This window comes from Amblyraja radiata, chromosome 5 (assembly GCF_010909765.2).
Source record: "Amblyraja radiata isolate CabotCenter1 chromosome 5, sAmbRad1.1.pri, whole genome shotgun sequence".
NCBI classification, from domain to species: domain Eukaryota; kingdom Metazoa; phylum Chordata; class Chondrichthyes; order Rajiformes; family Rajidae; genus Amblyraja; species Amblyraja radiata.
This window is the reverse complement of record NC_045960.1, coordinates 113,633,567-113,653,786: the sequence shown is the minus strand read 5'-3', so window position 1 is coordinate 113,653,786 and position 20,220 is coordinate 113,633,567. Positions and strand designations below refer to the sequence as shown.

The window sequence follows — 20,220 nt, the reverse complement described above, 5'->3', positions numbered from 1 at the left end:
CTTGACTATAAATTACACTGAACAAATTTAAATCTTACATCTAGAAACATAGACAATAGGTGCAGGAGTAGGCCATTCGGCCCTTCGAGCCTGCACCGCCATTCAATATGATCATGGCTGATCATCCAACTCAGTATCCTGTACCTGCCTTCTCTCCATACCCCCTGATCCCGTTAGCCACAAGGGCCACATCTAACTCCCTCTTAAATATAGCCAATGAACTGGACTCAATTAGTTCAAGTTCAAGTGAGTTTATTGTCATGTGTCCCTGATAGGACAATGAAATTCTTGCTTTGCTTCAGCACAACAGAACATAGTAGGCATGAATACAGAACAGATCAGTGTGTCCATATACCATTGTATAAATATATACACACACGAATAAATAAACTGATAAAGTGCAAATAACAGAAAATGGGTTATTAATAATCAGAGTTTTGTCCGAGCCAAGTTAAATAGCCTGATGTCTGTGGGGAAGTAGCTATTCCTGAACCTGGTTGTTGCAGTCTTCAGGCTCCTGTACCTTCTACCTTAAGGTAGCGGAGAGATGAGTGTGTGGCCAGGATGGTGTGGGTCCTTGATGTTGCTGCCAGCCTTTTCGAGGCAGCGACTGAGATAAATCCCCTCGATGGGGATGGGAACTACCTTCTGTGGCAGAGAATTCCACAGATTCACCACTCTCTGTGTGAAAAATGTTTTTCTCATCTCGGTCCTAAAAGACTTCCCCCTTATCCTTAAACTGTGACCCCTTGTTCTGGACTCCCCCAACATCGGGAACAATCTTCCTGCATCTAGCCTGTCCAACCCCTTAAGAATTTTGTAAGTTTCTATAAGATCCCCCCCCAATCTTCTAAATTCTAGCGAGTCTGTTCCTCTAGGATTAGAAAAATAAAATCAGTTGAAGGTACTTAGGATTGAGAAGCATTTAGCAGTAATTCTCTCTCCTCCCCGCCTTCTCATTGGCGTTGTGAGAGGGTAGGTGATGTTTCAAAGAGGAGGAGTCTGGAGATGTGTGGTTAGGGTGGAGACAAGCCTCACAGCCACACACCTATAAACCTGCAGGACAGTGGAGTGTGAGTTCAGAGAGAGGGGAGGAGAACCAGGCGAGCAGACACATCTTACCAGGACCTTTCACACTGCACCATGTCCGCTCCCCCTGAACCAGGGAGTATCATCCCATCCGGGTTGAAAGTCTGCACATCAGTTCCAGAGCTCCTGATGCTCCTTGAATTTGTGAGTATTTTGATGGTCGTACTCCTTGTAATAATGTGGTTTTTGTAGCGGAACTGTGGACTGCAGTGGGATCTGGCCACAACTTAGATGGAAGGACATTCTTGCTGTTGAGGGGGTGCAGCGTAGGTTTCCAAGGTTAATTCCCGGGATTACGGGACTGTCATATGCTGAGAGAATGGAGCGGCTGGGCTTGTACACTGGAGTTTAGAAGGATGAGAGGAGATCGTTGGGAAGTACAAAGGGATCTGGGGGTCCTTGTACATCAGTCTATGAAAGTAAGCAAGCAGGTACAGCAGGCAGTGAAGAAAGCGAATGGCATGTTGGCCTTTATAACAAGAGGAATCGAATATAGGAGCAAAGAGGACCTTCTGCAGTTGTACAGAGCCATAGTGAGACCACACCTGGAGTATTGTGTGCAGTTTTGGTCCCCTAATTTGAAGAAGGACATTCTTGCTATTGAGGGTATGCAGCGTAGGTTTACAAGGTTAATTCCCGGGATGGCGGGACTGTCATATGCTGAGAGAATGGAACGGCTGGGCTTGTACACTCTGGAGTTTAGAAGGATGAGAGGGGTTCTTATTGAAACATATAAGATTATTAAGGATTTTGACACGCTAGAGGCAGGAAACATGTTCCCGATGTTGGGGGAGTCCAGAACCAGGGGCCACAGTTTAAGAATAAGGAATAAGCCATTTAGAACGGAGACGAGGAAACACTTTTTCTCACAGAGAGTGGTGAGTCTGTGGAATTCTCTGCCTCAGAGGGCGGTGGAGGCAGGTTTTCTGGATGCTTTCAAGAGAGAGCTAGATAGGGCTCTTAAAGATAGCGGAGTCAGGGGATATGGGGAGAAGGCAGGAACGGGGTACTGATTGGGGATGAACATGGATAGGTAACGTTTTGGGTGGACCTTTTTTTCCAGACTTGCATTATATTTTGGAGAAAGTATACAGTAGAATGCAAGAATGTTCAGCGTACAGGTTGTTTGATCGTTGCTGAACAGGTTTATAGTGTGTAGAGGCTGAGTGCGGGCACTGGAATGTATATCACCTGTTTACAGGTGAATGAAGGAGTCAGATGACTTTGTGTCGGGGAGAGTCTAGCGTATGAGAGTCTGGTATGAACCTCTCTCTCGTGACCGGTTTCTCTTGGGCTAATTTCCAATTGAGTTAAACATTGATGCAACACTTGCCTGGAGGCTAATTATATTTGTGGCAATATGAAGTTGAGTTGAGTTTATTGTCTTGTGTACCGAAGTACAGTGAATATCTTCTGCTGCATGCTACAACTAGTCAGTGGAAAGACAATAGATGATTACAATCGAGCCGTTTACAGTGTACAGATACATGATAAGTCAAGTCAAGTCAAGTCAAGTTTATTCGTCACATACACATACGAGATGTGCAGTGAAATGAAAAGTGGCAATGCTCGCGAACTTTGTGCAAAAAGACAAACAAACAAACAAACAAACTACAAACAGGATGGAACAGAATCACATATTCTTTTACATATTATATATTGTGGGCCGAAGGAAAAATGGGAAAAAAAACCCCCAGCAATTTAAAAAACCCAGTAGAATGGTTCAGTAGAGTTAGTCCTTGGTGAGATAGGAGTTTACAGTCCGAATGGCCTCTGGGAAGAAACTCCTTCTCATCCTCTCCGTTCTCACCGCATGGCAACGGAGGCGTTTGCCTGAACGTAGCAGCTGGAACAGTCCGTTGCAGGGGTGGAAGGGATCCCCCATGATCTTATTGGCTCTGGAGTTGCACCTTCTGATGTATAGTTCCTGCAGGGGGGCAAGTGAAGTTCCCATAGTGCGTTCGGCTGAACGCACTACTCCCTGCAGAGCCTTCTTATCCTGGGCAGAGCAGTTCCCAAACCAAATCGTGATATTTCCGGACAAGATGCTTTCCACAGCCGCTGAGTAGAAGCACTGGAGGATCCTCAGAGACACTCTGAATTTCCTCAGCTGCCTGAGGTGGTAAAGGCGCTGCCTTGCCTTACTCACTAGTGCTGCAGCGTGTGATGTCCATGTCAGATCCTCAGAGATGTGGACTCACGTCATGCTCGGACAACGAGAATGTGTGCACGTTCCTCCCTTCAACTTCGGTAGCCAGCCCGCTGGCGGTATTGTCGATAGTCGGCAGACCTGGGGTGGTGTTGCCCGTCTCGTAACGAGCGTAAAAGGAGTTCAGGTCATCTGACTTTTTAGCGCCAGGTTAAGCCAGCAAAGTCCGATCATGGATAGTCCAAGGGTTAGGCACCTGAATCATCCTAGCACAACCGCCCAGAGAGCAGTCCTGAACACTATCTATGTTCAAGAAGGAACTGCAGATGCGGGAAAATTGAAGGTAGACAAAATTGCTGGAGAAACTCAGTGGGTGTGGCAGCATCTATGGAACAAGAAAATAGGTGACGTTTCGGGACGAAACCCTTCGTTTTGTTGCCTATTTCCCGAAACGTTGCCTATTTCCTTCGCTCCATAGATGCTGCCGCACCCGCTGAGTTTCTCCTGCAGTCTTGCCTACCTGAACACTATCTACCTCATTGGTGACCCTCGGACTCCAATCAGGTAAATAGTAGTTCAGGACTGCTCTCTGGTTTGTGGTAGCGTTTAACAAAGAACTGCAGATGCTGGATAAATCGAAGGTAGACAAAAATGCTGGAGAAACTCCAACACTCTGCGGGTGAGGCAGCATCTATGGAGCAGAAATCTATGGAGCAGTTGTATAGGGCTCTGAGACCACATCTGGAGTATTGCGTACAGTTTTGGTCTCCTAATTTGAGGAAGGACATCCTTGTGATTGAGGCAGTGCAGCATAGGTTCACGAGATTGATCCCTGGGATGGCGGGACTGTCATATGAGGAAAGATTGAAAAGACTAGGCTTGTATTCCCTGGGGTTTAGAAGGATGAGGGGGCTCTTATAGAAACATATAAAATTATAAAAGGACTGGACAAGCTGGATGCAGGAAAAATGTTCCCAATGTTGGGCGAGTCCAGAACCAGGGGCCACAGTCTTAGTATAAAGGGGAGGCCATTTAAGACTGAGGTGAGAAAAAACTTTTTCATCCAGAGAGTTGTGAATTTGTGGAATTCCCTGCCACAGAGGGCAGTGGAGGCCGAATCACTGGATGGATTTAAGAGAGAGTTAGATAGAGCTCTAGGGGCTAGTGGAGTCAGGGGATATGGGGAGAAGGCAGGCACGGGTTATTGATAGGGGACGATCAGCCATGATCACAATGAATGGCGGTGCTGGCTCGAAGGGCCGAATGGCCTCCTCCTGCACCTATTTTCTATGTTTCTATCTATGGAACAAATGATCCAGTTGCCTGATAACAGCTGGGAAGCAACTGTGCCTGACTTTGGAGGTGACACCGCTAACACAAACGTAGTCAGTGAGTCTCTGCATCGAACGTACGTTAAGAAAAGGCTCGCAAGTAAACGGTCGCACTGTCACCCCATCAAACATTGCTCTCACCCACACGGGACATGGGTGGGGGTCTTGTACACACCAGGTTGCACTGTTTAACAAAGAACTGCAGATGCTGGAAAAATCAAAGGAAGACAAAAATGCTGGAGAATTAGATTAGATTAGATTAGATTAGATTTGTTTATTGTCCTTCTCTGCGGGTGAGGCAGCATCTATGGAGCGAAGGAATAGGTGAGGTTTCGGGTCGAGACCCTTCTTCAGACTGATGGGGTGGGGGCGGGGTGGGAAGAAGAAAGGAAGAGGCGGAGACGGTGGGCTGTGGGGGAGCTGGGAAGGGGAGGGGGAAAGAGGGAATGTTGTTTTCTCTGCAAATCCGGAGTTTGAGCGGAGACCTGAGAGAAGTCTATAAAATGATAATAGACAATAGACAATAGGTGCAGGAGTAGGCCATTCGGCCCTTCGAGCCAGCACCGCCATTCAATGTGATCATGGCTGATCATCCCCAAACAGTACCCCGTTCCTGCCTTCTCCCCATATCCCCTGACTCCGCTATCTTTAAGAGCCCTATCTAGCTCTCTCTTGAAAGTATCCAGAGAACCTGCCTCCACCGCCCTCTGAGGCAGAGAATTCCACAGACTCACAACTCTCTGTGAGAAAAAGTGTTTCCTCGTCTCCATTCTAAATGGCTTACCCCTTATTCTTAAACGGTGGCCCCTGGTTCTGGACTCTCCCAACATCGGGAACATGTAGCTGGGACATGTTGGTCGGTGTGGGCATGTTGGGCTGAAGGGCCTGTTTCCACACTGTATCACTCTATGACTAGTGTAGCTGGGACATGTTGGCCGGTGTGGGCAAGTTGGGCCGAAGGGCCTGTTTCCACACTGTATCACTCTATGACTAGTGTAGCTGGGACATGTTGGGCGGTGTGGGCAAGTTGGGCTGAAGGGCCTGTTTCCACACTGTATCACTCTATGACTAACTAATTTGTAATCTGTGTGGAAGAAAGCCCTGGAGGCGAGGGCAGAGGTGTATGAGACAGCAGCTCCGACATCTCCACTGCTCTGCCTCTGGGGCTGCAGAAGGGACACAAACTCGGAGCAGCCTTGGTCTGCTCACCTGGGCAGGTGAGTGCTTGCAGGTAATAAAGTCAGCCCTGCCCTGCCTAAGCCACCCATAGAATTTAATTGGTGCTGGGCTGACTGGAAGAACAGGTATGCACCAGCCACTCGATTGCAGGTGTGGGACAACTGTAATGGGTGGAATGAAGGTAGAATGTGGAAAGGGAGGGGTTGGGGGGCGGGGGGGGATGGGGTGGGGTGGAGGTGGATGCTACAGCCCCCTGTGAGTGCCGCTGAACTAATGGATCCATTAGACCTGCTCAGACAGCACTCTAGAATTTAGAAGGATGAGAGGGTATCTCATTGAAACACATAAGATTAATAAGGGTTTGGACACACTAGAGGCAGGAAACATGTTCCCGATGTTGGGGGAGTCCAGAACCAGGGGCCACAGTTTAAGAATAAGGAGGAAGCCATTGAGAACAGAGACGAGGAAAACCTTTTCACACAGAGGGTTGTGAGTCTGTGGATTCTCTGCCTCAGAGGGCGGTGGAGGCAGGTTCTCTGGATACTTTCAAGAGAGAGCTAGATAGGGCTCTTAAAAATAGCGGAGTCAGGGGATATGGGGAGAAGGCAGGAACGGGGTACTGATTGGGGATGATCAGCCATGATCACATTGAATGGCAGTGCTGGCTCGAAGGGCCGAATGGCCTACTCCTGCACCTATTGTCTACTGTCTATTGTCAGTCCCAGGTCTCACTTTATCATGTATCTATACACTGTGGACGGCTCGATTGAAATCATGTGTTGTCTTTCCGCTGACTGGTTAGCAACAGAAGCTTTTCACTGTACCTCAGTACACGTGACAATAAACTACACTCAATCTCATTGTCCAGACCAGGGAGGAGAACCATGCACCTGTACTCCTAGATCCCTCTGCTCTACAACACTACCCAGAGGCCGACCATTCACTGTGTAGGTCCTGCCCTTGTTCAACATCCCAAAATGCAACACCTCACACTTCTCTGTATTAAATTCCATCAACCATTCCTCCGCCCACCTGGCCAATCGATCCAGATCCTGCTGCAATCGTTCACAACCATCTTCACTATCTGCAAAACCACCCACTTTTGTATCATCAGCAAACTTGCTAATCTTGCCCTGTATGTTCTCATCCAAATCATTGATGTAGATGACAAACAGTAACGGGCCCAGCACCGAACCCTGAGGCACACCACTAGTCACAGGCCTCCAGTCTGAGAAGCAACCTTCCACCATCACCCTCTGCTTCCTTCCATGGAGGCAGTTTGCTATCCATTCAGCTATCTCAAGTCAAGTCAAGTTTATTCGTCACATACACATACGAGATGTGCAGTGAAATGAAAAGTGGCAACGCTCGCGAATTGTGCAAAAAGACAAACAAACAAACTACAAACAGGATGGAACAGAATCACATATTCTTTTAGATATTAAATATTGTGGGCCGAAGGAAAAAGGGAAAAAAAAAACACAGCAATTTAAAAAAAACCCAGTAGAATGGTTCAGTAGAGTTAGTCCCTGGTGAGATAGGAGTTTACAGTCCTAATGGCCTCTGAGAAGAAACTCCTTCTCAACCTCTCCGTTCTCACCGCATGGCAACGGAGGCGTTTGCCTGACCGTAGCAGCTGGAACAGTCCGTTGCTGGGGTGGAAGGGGTCTCCCATGATCTTGTTGGCTCTGGAGTTGCACCTTCTGATGTATAGTTCCTGCAGGTGGGCGAGTGTAGTTCCCATAGTGCGTTCGGCCGAACGCACTACTCCCTGCAGAGCCTTCTTGTCCTGGGCAGAGCAGTTCCCAAACCAGATGGTAATATTTCCGGACAAGATGCTTTCCACAGCCGCTGAGTAGAAGCACTGGAGGATCCTCAGAGACACTCTGAATTTCCTCAATTGCCTGAGGTGGTAAAGGCGCTGCCTTGCCTTACTCACGAGTGCTGAGGCGTGTGATGTCCATGTCAGATCCTCAGAGATGTGGACTCCCAGGTATTTAAAACAGCTCGCCCTATCCACAGGATCCCCATTTATCCTCAATGGTGTGTACGCCCTCGGATGATGTGCCCTCCTAAAGTCCACGATCAGCTCCTTAGTTTTTTTGATGTTCAAGAGGAGGCTGTTGTCCTGACACCAGAGTGCTAGACCAGCCACCTCCTCCCGGTAGGCCTTCTCATCGTTGTCTGAGATCAGGCCCACCACCTCCTTTGATCCCATGTGATCTAACCTTCCAGAGCAGCCTACCATGTGGAACCTTGTCAAATGCTTTAGTGAAGTCCACGTACGCAACATCTACAGCTCCGTCCTCATCGATCCTTTTGGTCACGTCTTCAGGTAGATAGGGAGGTGAAGAAGTTATTTTGGCACATTGCCTGTCATCAGTTGAGTATAGAAGTTGGGATAGATACAAAATGCTGGAGTAACTCAGCGGGTCAGGCAGCATTTGTGGAGAACATGGGTAGGTGACGTTTCACAGAGTGCTGGAGTAACTCAGCGGGTCAGGCAGCATCTGTGGAGAACATGGATAGGTGACGTTTTGGGTCGAGACCCTTCTTCCAACTGGAAACGTCGCCCTTTCCTTCTCTTCAGAGATGCTGCCTGTCCCGCTGATTTAAGGGTTCAAAGGTTCAAAGGTTCAAAGGTTATTTATTGGTCACATACACCTAGGTGTAGTGAAATGCTTCTTGCCAATGCAGCACATAAAGAAAGAATACAGACATAACATTAATAAGAGATTTAAACATAAAGAACATCCCCCCACAATGGCTCCCACCATGAGGGAAGGCACAAAGTCCAGTCCCCAACCCCAGTTCACCCATAGTCGGGCCTATTGAGGCCTCCACAGTTGCCTCTACGGAGGCCCGATGTTCCTGGCCGTTCTCGCCGGGTGATGGTGCTCCGGTGTCGGGAGAATCCTCACAGCGGCTTGGGACACCTGGAACGGCCGCTTCCGTACTGGAGGCCGCGGTTTCCGAAGCCGACAAGGCCGCGCCGAATGGAGCTCCACAACTGGCGATCTCGTCGCGAGATCCCAGGCTCCCGGTGTACAGTTCGGCGCCGCCTTGTTGTTCCCGGCGGTCTCAGCTCACCGGAGCTCCAGCACGGCGACCCAGGCAAGGCATCGCCCGCTCCACGATAGCGCTCCAGCGCTGTGCCGCTGCCGAAGCCGTGGTTCTGGGCAGTGCCCGACAGGAAACGCCGCTCCAGGCCCGCTGGTAGGCCGCGAGGACGGGTCGAAGCTGCAGCCCGGAGAAAAGCTGCCTCTCCGACCAGGTAGGGACCCCGAAAGGTAGTTTCCCCCTTCCCCCCCCCCCACATAAAAAAGTCTAGAACTCCAGAAACAAAAACACTTTAACTAACTAAAATTAAAAAAAAGATGAAAAGACGGACAGCTGCTGGCTGGGCAGCCGCGCACAGGACAGCGCCCCCTGTTGTTTCCTCCAGCATTTTGTGTCGTGTCTACCTTTGGTGTAAAGCAGCATCTGCAGTTCCTTCCTTCCCAAGTGTATACAGCCGAGGGGGGTGGTTGGAAGATGGGTGCCGATGTATTGTTTATCGCGTGCGGTTCCTTGTGTCCTGTGGCGGTTTGCCCATGGTTTACTCTGCGCTTTATTACCAGGTATTCGGTGGTCTGGTGTGGATCCTGGTGGCTGCATCTCGCATCCCGTTTCCCCAGAACCAAGGCTGGGTGATGTTTGTCTCTGTCTTCTGCTTCGTTATAACGACACTGCTGCTGATCCTGTACATGGCCGGTGTCCAGAAGCGTTCCTCAGCTTGGAACGCGGTGGTAAGTCGGCAACATGACCAAGCGCAGGCTTGGCGATCGCTTCGCCCAACACCTCAGCTCGGTTCACAATAACCAACCTGATCTCCCGGTGGCTCAGCACTTCAACTCCCCCTCCCATTCCCAATCCGACCTTTCTGTCCTGGGCCTCCTCCATGGCCAGAGTGAGTCCCACCGCAAATTGGAGGAGCAGCACCTCATATTTCGCTTGGGTAGTTTACACCCCAGCGGTGTGAACATTGACTTCTCCAATTTCAGGTAGTCCCTGCTTTCTCCCTCCTTCCCCTCCCCTTCCCAGCTCTCCCACAGCCCACTGTTTCCGCCTCTTCCTTTCTTCTTCCCGCCCCCCCCCCACATCAGTCTGTAGAAGGGTCTCGACCCGAAACGTCACCTATTCCTTCGCTCCATAGATGCTGCCTCACCCGCTGAGTTTCTCCAGCATTTTGTCTACCTAGGATTTATCTCAGCACGGTTTGGGATCAGCTCCATCCAAGACCGCAAGAAATTGCAGCGAATTGTGGACACAGCCCAGACCATTAAGAAACTGAAGAAGCGTCTCGACCTAAAACGTCACCCATTCCTTCTCTCCAGAGATGCTGCCTCACCCGCTGAGTTACTGCAGCATTTTGTGTCTATCTTCGGTTTAAACCAGCATCTGCAGTTCCTTCCTCCACAAACCAACCTCCCTTCCATCGACTCCATCTACACCTCACGCTGCCTCGGCAAGGCCAGCAGCATCATCAAGGACCAGTCTCACCCCGGCCACTCCCTCTCCCCCCCTCTCCCATCGGGCAAGAGTTACAGAAGTGTGAAAACGCACACATCCAGATTCAGGGACAGTTTCTTCCCAGCTGTTATCAGGCAACTGAACCATCCTACCACAACTAGAGAGCGGTGCTGAACTACTATCTTTGGTGACCCTCGGACTATCCTTGATCGGACTTTACTGGCTTTACCTTGCTCTAAACGTTATCCCCTTACCATGTATCTGTACACTGTGAATGGATCGATTGTAATCATGTGTTGTCTTTCCGCTGACTGGTTAGCACACGAGAAAGCTTTTCACTGTACCTCGGTACACAGGACAATAAACTCAACTCAAACTCAGCCTCCGTTCCCACTGTACATGGGTACAATAGATCCTCTTCTGGAAAAGCACGCAGAGAGTCGCCAAGTTCCACCGTCATCTTGCAACTTACCTTTAGGATGGGGATGAGCGACGGCAGTGGAGGACAAATCATTGGGTATTTTTAAGGCGGAGATTGACAGATTCTTGATTAGTACAGGGTGTCAGGGGTTATGGGGAGACGGCAGGAGAATGTGGTTGAGAGGGAAAGATAGATCAGCCATGATTGAATGGCGGAGTAGACTCGATGGGCCGAATGGCCCAATTCTGCTCCTAGAACGTAAGAATTGATGTTGCCCCTGAGGTCCCTCTTCAATCTCTCCCCTCTCACCTTGAGTCTGTACCCTCTAGTTTTAGAATCCTCTACCCTGGGAAACAGACTGTGAGCGTTCACTTTATCCGTGCCCCTCATGATCTTGTACACCTCAATAAGGTCACCCCTCAGCCTCCTACACTCCACAGATATAAGCCCCAGCCTATCCAACCTCTCCCTGTAGCTCAAGCCCAGGTAACATCCAGGTGAATCTCTTCTGCACCCTTTCACCTTACTGACATCTTCCCTGAAGCTGGGTGACCAGAACTACACACAGTGCTCTAAGTGTGGTCTCACCAACGCCTTGTACAGCTGCATCATGAGAGAAATAGATCGGGTAGATGCACAGAGTCTCTTGCCCAGAGTAGGGGAATCGGGGACCAGAGGACATGGGTTCAAGGTGAAGGGGAAAAGATTCAATAGGAATCTGAGGTGTAACTTTTTCACACAAAGGGTGGTGGGGGTATGGAACGAGCTGCCAGAGGAGGTAGTTGAGGCTGGGACTATCCCAACGTTTAAGAAACAGTTAGACAGGTACATGGATAGGACAGGTTTGGAGGGATATGGGCCAAATGCAGGCAGGTGGGATGAGTGTAGATGGGACATGTTGGGCGGTGTGGGCAAGTCGGGCTGAAGGGCCTGTTTCCACACTGTATCACTCTATGACTAGTGTAGCTGGGACATGTTGGCCGGTGTGGGCAAGTCGGGCCGAAGGGCCTGTTTCCACACTGTATCACTCTATGTTTAAGAAGGAACTGCAGATGCTGGAAAATCAAAGGTAGACAAAAGTGCTGGAGAAACTCAGCGGGTGAGGCAACATCTAGATGCTGCTGCACCCGCTGAGTTTCTCCAGCACTTTTGACTACCTGTATCACTCTATGACTCGATGTCCCGCCATTTGTACTCAACACCCTTCCCAATGAAGGCAAGCGTGACAGACGCCTTCATCACCCCCCCCGTCCACCTGACTCACCACGTTCAGGGCACTGTGCACCTGTACTCCCACACCCCTCTGCTCAGCAACACTCTCCACCATTGACTGTGAAAGTCCCGCTCTGGGTTGGCTCACCAAAGTGCAACACCTCACATCAGTCAGAGTTCTACTGCAGTTGTACAGGGTCTTGGTGAGACCACACCTGGAGTATTGCGTACAGTTTTGGTCTCCTAATCTGAGGAAAGACATTCTTGCCATAGAGGGAGTACAGAGAAGGTTCACCAGACTGATTCCTGGGATGGCAGGACTTTCATATGAAGAAAGACTGGATAGACTCGGCTTGTACTCGCTAGAATTTAGAAGATTGAGGGGGGATCTTATAGAAACTTACAAAATTCTTAAGGGGTTGGACAGGCTAGATGCAGGAAGATTGTTCCCGATGTTGGGCAAGTCCAGAACTAGGGGTCACAGTTTAGGATAAGGGGAAATCTTTTAGGACCGAGATGAGAAAATCATTTTTTACACAGAGAGTGGTGAATCTGTGGAATTCTCTGCCACAGAAGGTAGTTGAAGCCAGTTCATTGGCTATATTTAAGAGGGAGTTAGATGTGGCCCTTGTGGCTAAAGAGATCAGGGGGTATGGAGAGAAGGCAGGGATGGGATACTGAGTTGGATGATCAGCCATGATCATATCGAATGGCGGTGCAGGCTCGAAGGGCCGAATGGCCTACTCCTGCACCTATTTTCTATGTTTCTCTATCCACAATCAGTACCCTGTTCCTGCCTTCTCCCCATATCCCCTGACTCCGCTATTTTTAAGAGCCCTATCTAGCTCTCTCTTGAAAGCATCCAGAGAACCGGCCTCCACCGCCCTCTGAGGCAGAGAATTCCACAGACTCACAACACTCTGTGTGAAAAAGTGTTTCCTCATCTCCGTTCTAAATGGCTTACTCCTTATTCTTAAACTGTGGCCCCTGGTTCTGGACTCTCCCCAACATCAGGAACATGGTTCCTGCCTCTAGCGTGTCCAAACCCTTAACAATCTACATAACAACAATCTAGATCGGTTGGGAAGGTAGGCCAAGTATTGGCAAATGGAGTTTAACCTCCCTGCTCCTATAGTCAAATCAGCCATTTAGCTGGCTTGAAGGGCCGAATGGCCTACTCCTGCACCTATTGTCTATTGTCTAAACTTCATTTGCCAATACTTGGCCCACCTTCCCAACCGATCTAGATCCTGCTGCCAACTTAGATATCCTGCCTCAATGTCCACCCCACCACCAAAGGGGGTGTCATTTGTAAATCTACTAACTATGTTAGCTGCATTGTCATCCATATTGTTAATGTACAGGACAAACGAGCATGGAGCCCAGCACCGACCCCTGCGGTGCTCCACTGGTCAATAGACAATAGACAATAGGTGCAGGAGTAGGCCATTCGGCCCTTCAAGCCATTGGTCACAGGTCTCCGATCAGAAAGAACAACTCACAGAGTGCTGGAGCAACTCAGCGGGTCAGGCAGCATCTGTGGAGAACATGGATAGGTGACGTTTCACAGAGTGCTGGAGTAACTCAGCGGGTCAGGCAGCATCTGTGGAGAACATGGATAGTTGACGTTTCACAGAGTGCTGGAGTAACTCAGCGGGTCAGGCAGCATCTGTGGAGAACATGGATAGGTGACGTTTCACAGAGTGCTGGAGTAACTCAGCGGGTCAGGATGTGTCTCTGGAGAACATGTTCTTCGTTTCCATGTTCTCCACAGATGCTGCCTGACCCGCTGAGTTACTCCAGCACTGTGACTTTGTTCTGTAAAGCAGCATCTGCAGTTCCTTGTACGGAGATTATTTCTCATGCGTGTCTCCTCTCTCCTGCAGGATGTATTCTACCACCTAATCGCCGCTATCTTTTATTTAAGTATCGCCGTGCTGGAGGCTAGCGACACAAGAATTTTATTTGTATTATTTCCTCCACAACTTGCAAACATTTTTAAACTCAACATTGCTGCCTCAGTAAGTAACTCATTATACATCGGAACACCAACCTAGTCCATCTGTCTTGTCGTGGGGTACCGCAAGGCTCGGTGCTGGGACCGCAGCTATTTACAATATACATCAATGATTTAGATGAAGGGATTCAAAGTAACATTAGCAAATTTACAGATGACACAAAGCTGGGTGGCAGTGTGAACTGTGAGGGGGATGCTATGAGAATGCAGGGTGACTTGGACAGGTTGGGGGAGTGGGCAGATGCATGGCAGATAAAGTTTAATGCGGATAAATGTGAGGTTATCCACTTTGGTAGCAAAAACAGGAAGGCAGATTACTAACCAAATGCCGTCAAGTTGGGAAAAGGGGAAGTACAACGGGATCTGGGGGTCCTTGTACATCAGTCAATGAAAGTAAGCATGCAGGTACAGCAGGCAGTGAAGAAAGCGAATGGCATGTTGCCCTTTATAACAAGAGGAATCGAATATAGGAGCAAAGAGGCCCTTCTGCAGTTGTACAGGGTCCTAGTGAGACCACACCTGGAGTACTATGTGCAGTTTTGGTCCCCTAATTTGAGGAAGGACATTCTTGCTATTGAGGGAGTGCAGCGTAGGTTTACAAGGTTAATTCCCGGGATGGCGGGACTGTCATATGCTGAGACAATGGAGCGGCTGGGCTTGTACACTCTGGAGTTTAGAAGGATGAGAGGATATCTCATTGAAACATATAAGATTGTTAAGGGCTTGGACACGCTAGAAGCAGGAAATGTTCCTGATGTTGGGGGAGTCCAGAACCAGGGTCCACAGTTTAAGAATAAGGGGTAAGCCATTTAGAACGGAGACGAGGAAACACTTTTTCTCACAGAGAGTTGTGAGTCTGTGGAATTCTCTGCCTCAGAGGGCGGTGGAGGCCGGTTCTCTGGATGCTTTCAAGAGAGAGCTAGGAGGGCTCTTAAAGATAGCGGAGTCAGGGGATATGGAGAGAAGGCAGGAATGGGGTACTAATTGGGGATGATCAGCCATGATCACATTGAATGGCGGTGCTGGCTCGAAGGGCCGAATGGCCTACTCCTGCACCTATTGTCTATTGTCTATTGAACTGAAACTGATTTAATAAAAGATTAGATATAATTTCTACTCGTTAGAGATAATGTGGCATCTTTAAGCCATTAAGTGGGAAAGGGTGCAGAGAAGATGTAATGGGTGTTGCCGGGACTGGAGTGTGGGAGCTACAGGGAGAGGTTGGGCGGGTAGGGAGTTCCCGGTGAGGAATGCTGGTGACAGCTTGCGGTGAAATGAATCTGGCAAGGGTCCGCTGAGAGGAACCAGGGGGTCTTACTGAACATAGACACAAATGCTGGAGTAACTCAGCGGGACAGGCAGCATCTCTGGAGACAAGGAATGGGTGATGTTTTGGGTCGAGACCCTTCTTCAGACAGGGGAGAGGGAAACGAGAGATATGTGGCTGTGTCTCTGTGTCCCTGTGACTCTGTGTCTCTGTGTCTCTGTGTCTCTGTGTCCCTGTGTCCCTGTGTCTCTGTGTCCCTGTGTCCCTGTGTCCCTGTGTCTCTGTGTCTCTGTCTCTGTGTCTCTGTGTCCCTGTGTCCCTGTGTCTCTGTGTGTGTGTGTGTGTGTGTCTGTGTGTCTGTGTCCCTGTGTCTCTGTGTCCCTGTGTCCCTGTGTCTCTGTGTGTGTGTGTCTGTGTGTCTGTGTCCCTGTGTCTCTGTGTCCCTGTGTCCCTGTGTCCCTGTGTCCCTGTGTCCCTGTGTCTCTGTGTCCCTGTGTCTCTGTGTGTGTGTGTGTGTGTGTCTGTGTGTCTGTGTCCCTGTGTCTCTGTGTCCCTGTGTCCCTGTGTCCCTGTGTCCCTGTGTCTCTGTGTGTCTCTGTGTCCCTGTGTCTCTGTGTCCCTGTGTCTCTGTGTCTCTGTGTGTGTGTGTCTGTGTGTCTGTGTCCCTGTGTCCCTGTGTCCCTGTGTCTCTGTGTCTCTGTGTGTGTGTGTGTGTGTGTCTGTGTGTCTGTGTCCCTGTGTCCCTGTGTCTCTGTGTCCCTGTGTCCCTGTGTCCCTGTGTCTCTGTGACTGTGTCTCTGTGTCTCTGTGACTGTGTCCCTGTGTCCCTGTGTCCCTGTGTCTCTGTGTCCCTGTGTCCCTGTGTCCCTGTGTCCCTGTGTCCCTGTGTCCCTGTGTCCCTGTGTCTGTGTCCCTGTGTCCCTGTGTCCCTGTGTCTCTGTGTCCCTGTGTCTCTGTGTCCCTGTGTCCCTGTGTGTCTCTGTGTGTCCCTGTGTCCCTGTGTCTCTGTGTCCCTGTGTCCCTGTGTCCCTGTGTCTCTGTGTCCCTGTGTCCCCGTGTCCCTGTGTGTCCCTGTGTCCCTGTGTCCCTGTGTCCCTGTGTCCCTGTGTCCCTGTGTCTCTGTGTCCCTGTGTCCCTGTGTCCCTGTGTCCCTGTGTCTCTGTGTCCCTGTGTCCCTGTGTCCCTGTGTCCCTGTGTCTCTGTGTCTCTGTGTCCCTGTGTCCCTGTGTCCCTGTGTCCCTGTGTCTCTGTGTCTCTGTGTCTCTGTGACTGTGTCCCTGTGTCCCTGTGTCCCTGTGTCCCTGTGTCCCTGTGACTCTGTGTCTCTGTGTGTCTGTGTCCCTGTGTCTCTGTGTGTCTGTGTCCCTGTGTCTCTGTGTCTCTGTGTCCCTGTGTCCCTGTGTCCCTGTGTCCCTGTGTCTCTGTGACTGTGTCCCTGTGTCTCTGTGTCTCTGTGACTGTGTCCCTGTGTCCCTGTGTCCCTGTGTCTCTGTGTCTCTGTGTCTCTGTGTCTCTGTGACTGTGTCTCTGTGTCTCTGTGTCTCTGTGTCTCTGTGACTGTGTCTCTGTGACTCTGTGACTCTGTGACTCTGTGTCTCTGTGTCTCTGTGACTCTGTGACTCTGTGACTCTGTGTCTCTGTGTCTCTGTGACTCTGTGACTGTGACTCTGTGTCTCTGTGACTCTAATTGCATCATTAAGGAGCTGCAGTTCACTGCTCTGACACTGGATATCTGTAGCAGGAAGGTTCATGTTCTTGTGACAGGAGCATAATTAGGCCATTCGGCCCATCTCCTCTGCCATTCAACCATGGCTGGTCTATCTCCCTCTCAACATCAAGATCTACCCCATCCTCCTATGGAGAATCTTCACAGTGCCAAACACTGACTGCTTTCACATTTTCTTTTCCATAAATGCAGATGAAAATATTTGATTTCTTTTATTTTACTGTCCTTGGATAAAGTCCTAGCTTAGAAAATAAAGAGAGTGACATGAAGCAGTCATATAGCACAGAAACAGGCCCTTCAGCCCAACATGTCCACACCGACCAACATGTCCCATCTACACTGGTCCCACCTGCCTGCGTTTGGCCCATATCCCCTCTCATCCAGTCCTATCCATGTACCTGTCTAAATATCCTAGGATCTTTTGAGCTCCCTCGTTGAAGAATTGAATCAATTGTGCAAGTAGCAGGTACAAAAGGCAACAAAGGCTTTCCACTGTACCTCGGGGAAGGACATTCTTGCTATTGAGGGAGTGCAGCGTAGGTTCACCAGGTTAATTCCCGGGATAGCGGGACTGTCATATGCTGAGAGAATGGAGTGGCTGGGCTTGTATTCTCTGGAGTTTAGAAGGATGAGAGGTAATCTTATTGAAACATAAGATTATTAAGGGTTTGGACACGCTAGAGGCAAGAAACATGTTCCCGATGTTGGGGGAGTCCAGAACCAGGGGCCACACAGTTTAAGAATAAGGAGTAAGCCATTTAGAACGGAGACGAGGAAACACTTTTTCACACAGAGAGTTGTGAGTCTGTGGAATTCTCTGCCTCAGAGGGCGGTGGAGGCAGGTTCTCTGGATACTTTCAAGAGAGAGCTAGATAGGGCTCTTAAAGATAGCGGAGTCAGGGGATATGGGGAGAAGGCAGGAACGGGGTACTGATTGGGGATGATCAGCCATGATCACATTGAATGGCGGTGCTGGCTCGAAGGGCCGAAGGGCCTACTCCTGCACCTATTGTCTATTGGTGGACGTGACTATAAACTAAACTGAACTGAACTGCTATCGCAATGTTTTCGAAACATTTGGACAGGTTCATGGAGAGGACGGGCTTGGAGGGATATGGGCCAAACGCAGGCGGGTGGGACTAGTGTAGATGGGACATGTTGGGTAGTGCGGGCAAGTTGGGCTGAGGGGGCCCACACTGTAGCACAGTCTCTCTGTTCATCTGTGGAGTGATGTGCCTTGGTGCTGGGTGAATGATTTTATCATGATGTTTCTCTCGCAGGTGTTTGCATTCCTGGCCACCCTAATCTACACGATCCACGCCATACTCTCGATACTGAGATGGAAGTCTGCTTCATCATGAGCGGCAGGTCAAGCAGCAAGCGGCAACACATCTCACCACAGATATTGGCTGTCTTCACGATACCCTTGTTCAAACTTTCCTTCCTAGAGTCTTACGTCCAACTGTAAATGTAACCTTAATAAATGATCGTATATATCAGGTATTTTACACGGTGGAGCTGCCTGGGTGAGAGGAATATTGAACTGCAGATGCTGGTTTATACCAAAGATAGATACAGAGTGCTGGAGTAACTCAGCGGGTCAGGCAGCATCTGTGGAGAACATGGATAGGTGACCTGCCTGTCCCACAGAAACATAGAAACATAGAAAATAGGTGCAGGAGGAGGCCATTCGGCCCTTCGAGCCAGTACCACCATTCATTGTGATCATGGCTGATCGTCCCCAATCAATAACCCGTGCCTGCCTTCTCCCCATATCCCTTTACTCCACTAGCCCCTAGAGCTCTATCTAACTCTTAAATCCATCCAGTGATTTGGCCTCCACTGCCCTCTGTGGCAGGGAATTCCATAAATTCACAACTCTCTGGGTGAACAAGTTTTTTCTCACCTCAGTCTTAAATGACCTCCCCTTTATTCTAAGACTGTGGCCCCTGGTTCTGGACTCGCCCAACATTGGGAACATTTTTCCTGCATCGAGCTTGTCCAGTCCTTTTATAATTTTATATGTTTCTATAAGATTCCCCCTCATCCTTCTAAACTCCAGTGAATACAAGCCTAGTCTTTTCAATCTTTCCTCATATGACAGTCCCGCCATCCCAGGGATCAATCTCGTGAACCTACGCTGCACTGCTGAGTCCCGCTGAGTTACTCTGGCATTTTGAGTCTATCTTCGATTTAAACCAGCATCTGCAGTTCCTTCCGACACAACCTACAAGCCTGTGCGTCTTTGGAGTGTGGGAAGAAACCGGATATTTCCCGGAGAAAACCCAGGCAGGTCACGGGGAGAAGGTACAAACTCCGTACGGACAGCACTCACGGTTAGGATGGAACCCGGGTCCCTGGCGCTGTTAGGTGGCAACTCTACCGCTGCGCCATTGTGCAGCCCTTAAAGGGCCAGTCCCACTTACGCGATTTTTTTCAGCAACTTGCCGGCACCCGTCATAGCAGGTGGTCGAAAATTTCTAACACTATGACTTACGTAGTCGCACAAAGAGTCGTGCTTTTTGCTGGTCTCCGCTGGATTTTCAACATGTTGAAAACCTTTGGCAATCTCCTGCAACTATGACAGGCCCTTTAAGTCTTACACCCATAAAGTCCCAACAGTTCAACAGCCAAATAAACAAATCTGTCCACAAACTCTTAACCCTTAGAGTCACATCATCTTCATTTGCTAATTTTACTTTTCTACAACCTGATCACTGTTTATATTGTTTGATTGATTTAAAACGATTTATTATTTTGTTTAAATATATCGAGGCAGCCTCACATACTTGCAAACTGGGCTGTAGGAATAGTTGGCTTGCATCGCATATTCGTGCTTTAAATATTACCCAATGTTACTTTTGGCCTTTATCGCTTGTTTAGGTAACAAATAAAATGTCCTACCAAAATATTGGTCTGAGTGCTGTGCTTACTGCATCTATTTTCTTACATATGAATCATTCATTCTTATCACGAAGTGTTGAAATCCAATTCAAGAATATCAAAGGTAGGCACAAAAAGCCGGGTCAGGCAGCATCTGTGGAGAACATGGATAGGTGACGTTTCACAGAGTGCTGGAGTAACTCAGCGGGTCAGGCAGCATCTGTGGAGAACATGGATAGGTGACGTTTCACAGAGTGCTGGAGTAACTCAGCGGGTCAGGCAGCATCTGTGGAGAACATGGATAGGTGACGTTTCAGCATTTTGTGTCTACAATGTTCATTCGGCACCTAGCTATGCTTGGATACACAAGGAACTGCAGATGCAGGAATCAGCAAAACACAGGGTAGAGGATTCTAAAACTAGAGGGCACAGGC

The 20,220-nt window shown here is 49.2% G+C and overlaps 1 protein-coding gene across 2 annotated transcripts; it reads left to right on the top strand.

Moving 5' to 3' along the window:
• Positions 1–1,034: 1,034 nt before the first annotated feature.
• LOC116973710 (myelin and lymphocyte protein-like) lies at positions 1,035–18,533 on the top strand. Of its 2 annotated transcripts, XM_033022017.1 has the most exons (4): positions 1,039–1,233; positions 9,369–9,536; positions 13,780–13,914; positions 18,184–18,533. In XM_033022017.1, the coding sequence occupies exons 1-4, from the start codon at positions 1,144–1,146 to the stop codon at positions 18,262–18,264; spliced, it is 474 nt and encodes a 157-aa protein (XP_032877908.1). In that variant the 5' UTR covers positions 1,039–1,143; the 3' UTR covers positions 18,265–18,533. The 2 variants fall into 2 exon arrangements, with proteins under 2 accessions (XP_032877909.1, XP_032877908.1); XM_033022018.1 differs by lacking the exon at positions 13,780–13,914 and having other exon boundaries at positions 1,035–1,233.
• The last annotated feature ends 1,687 nt before the right edge of the window (positions 18,534–20,220 follow it).

Excerpts from the sequence above, each read along its gene's own strand:
- LOC116973710 (XM_033022017.1), top strand. The coding sequence starts at position 1,144 with ATGTCCGCTCCCCCTGAACCAGGGAGTATCATCCCATCCGGGTTGAAA. Across the intron at positions 9,537-13,779 it reads CCTCAGCTTGGAACGCGGTG|GATGTATTCTACCACCTAAT; the intron begins GTAAGTCGGCAA and ends TCTCTCCTGCAG. Across the intron at positions 13,915-18,183 it reads AACTCAACATTGCTGCCTCA|GTGTTTGCATTCCTGGCCAC; the intron begins GTAAGTAACTCA and ends TTTCTCTCGCAG.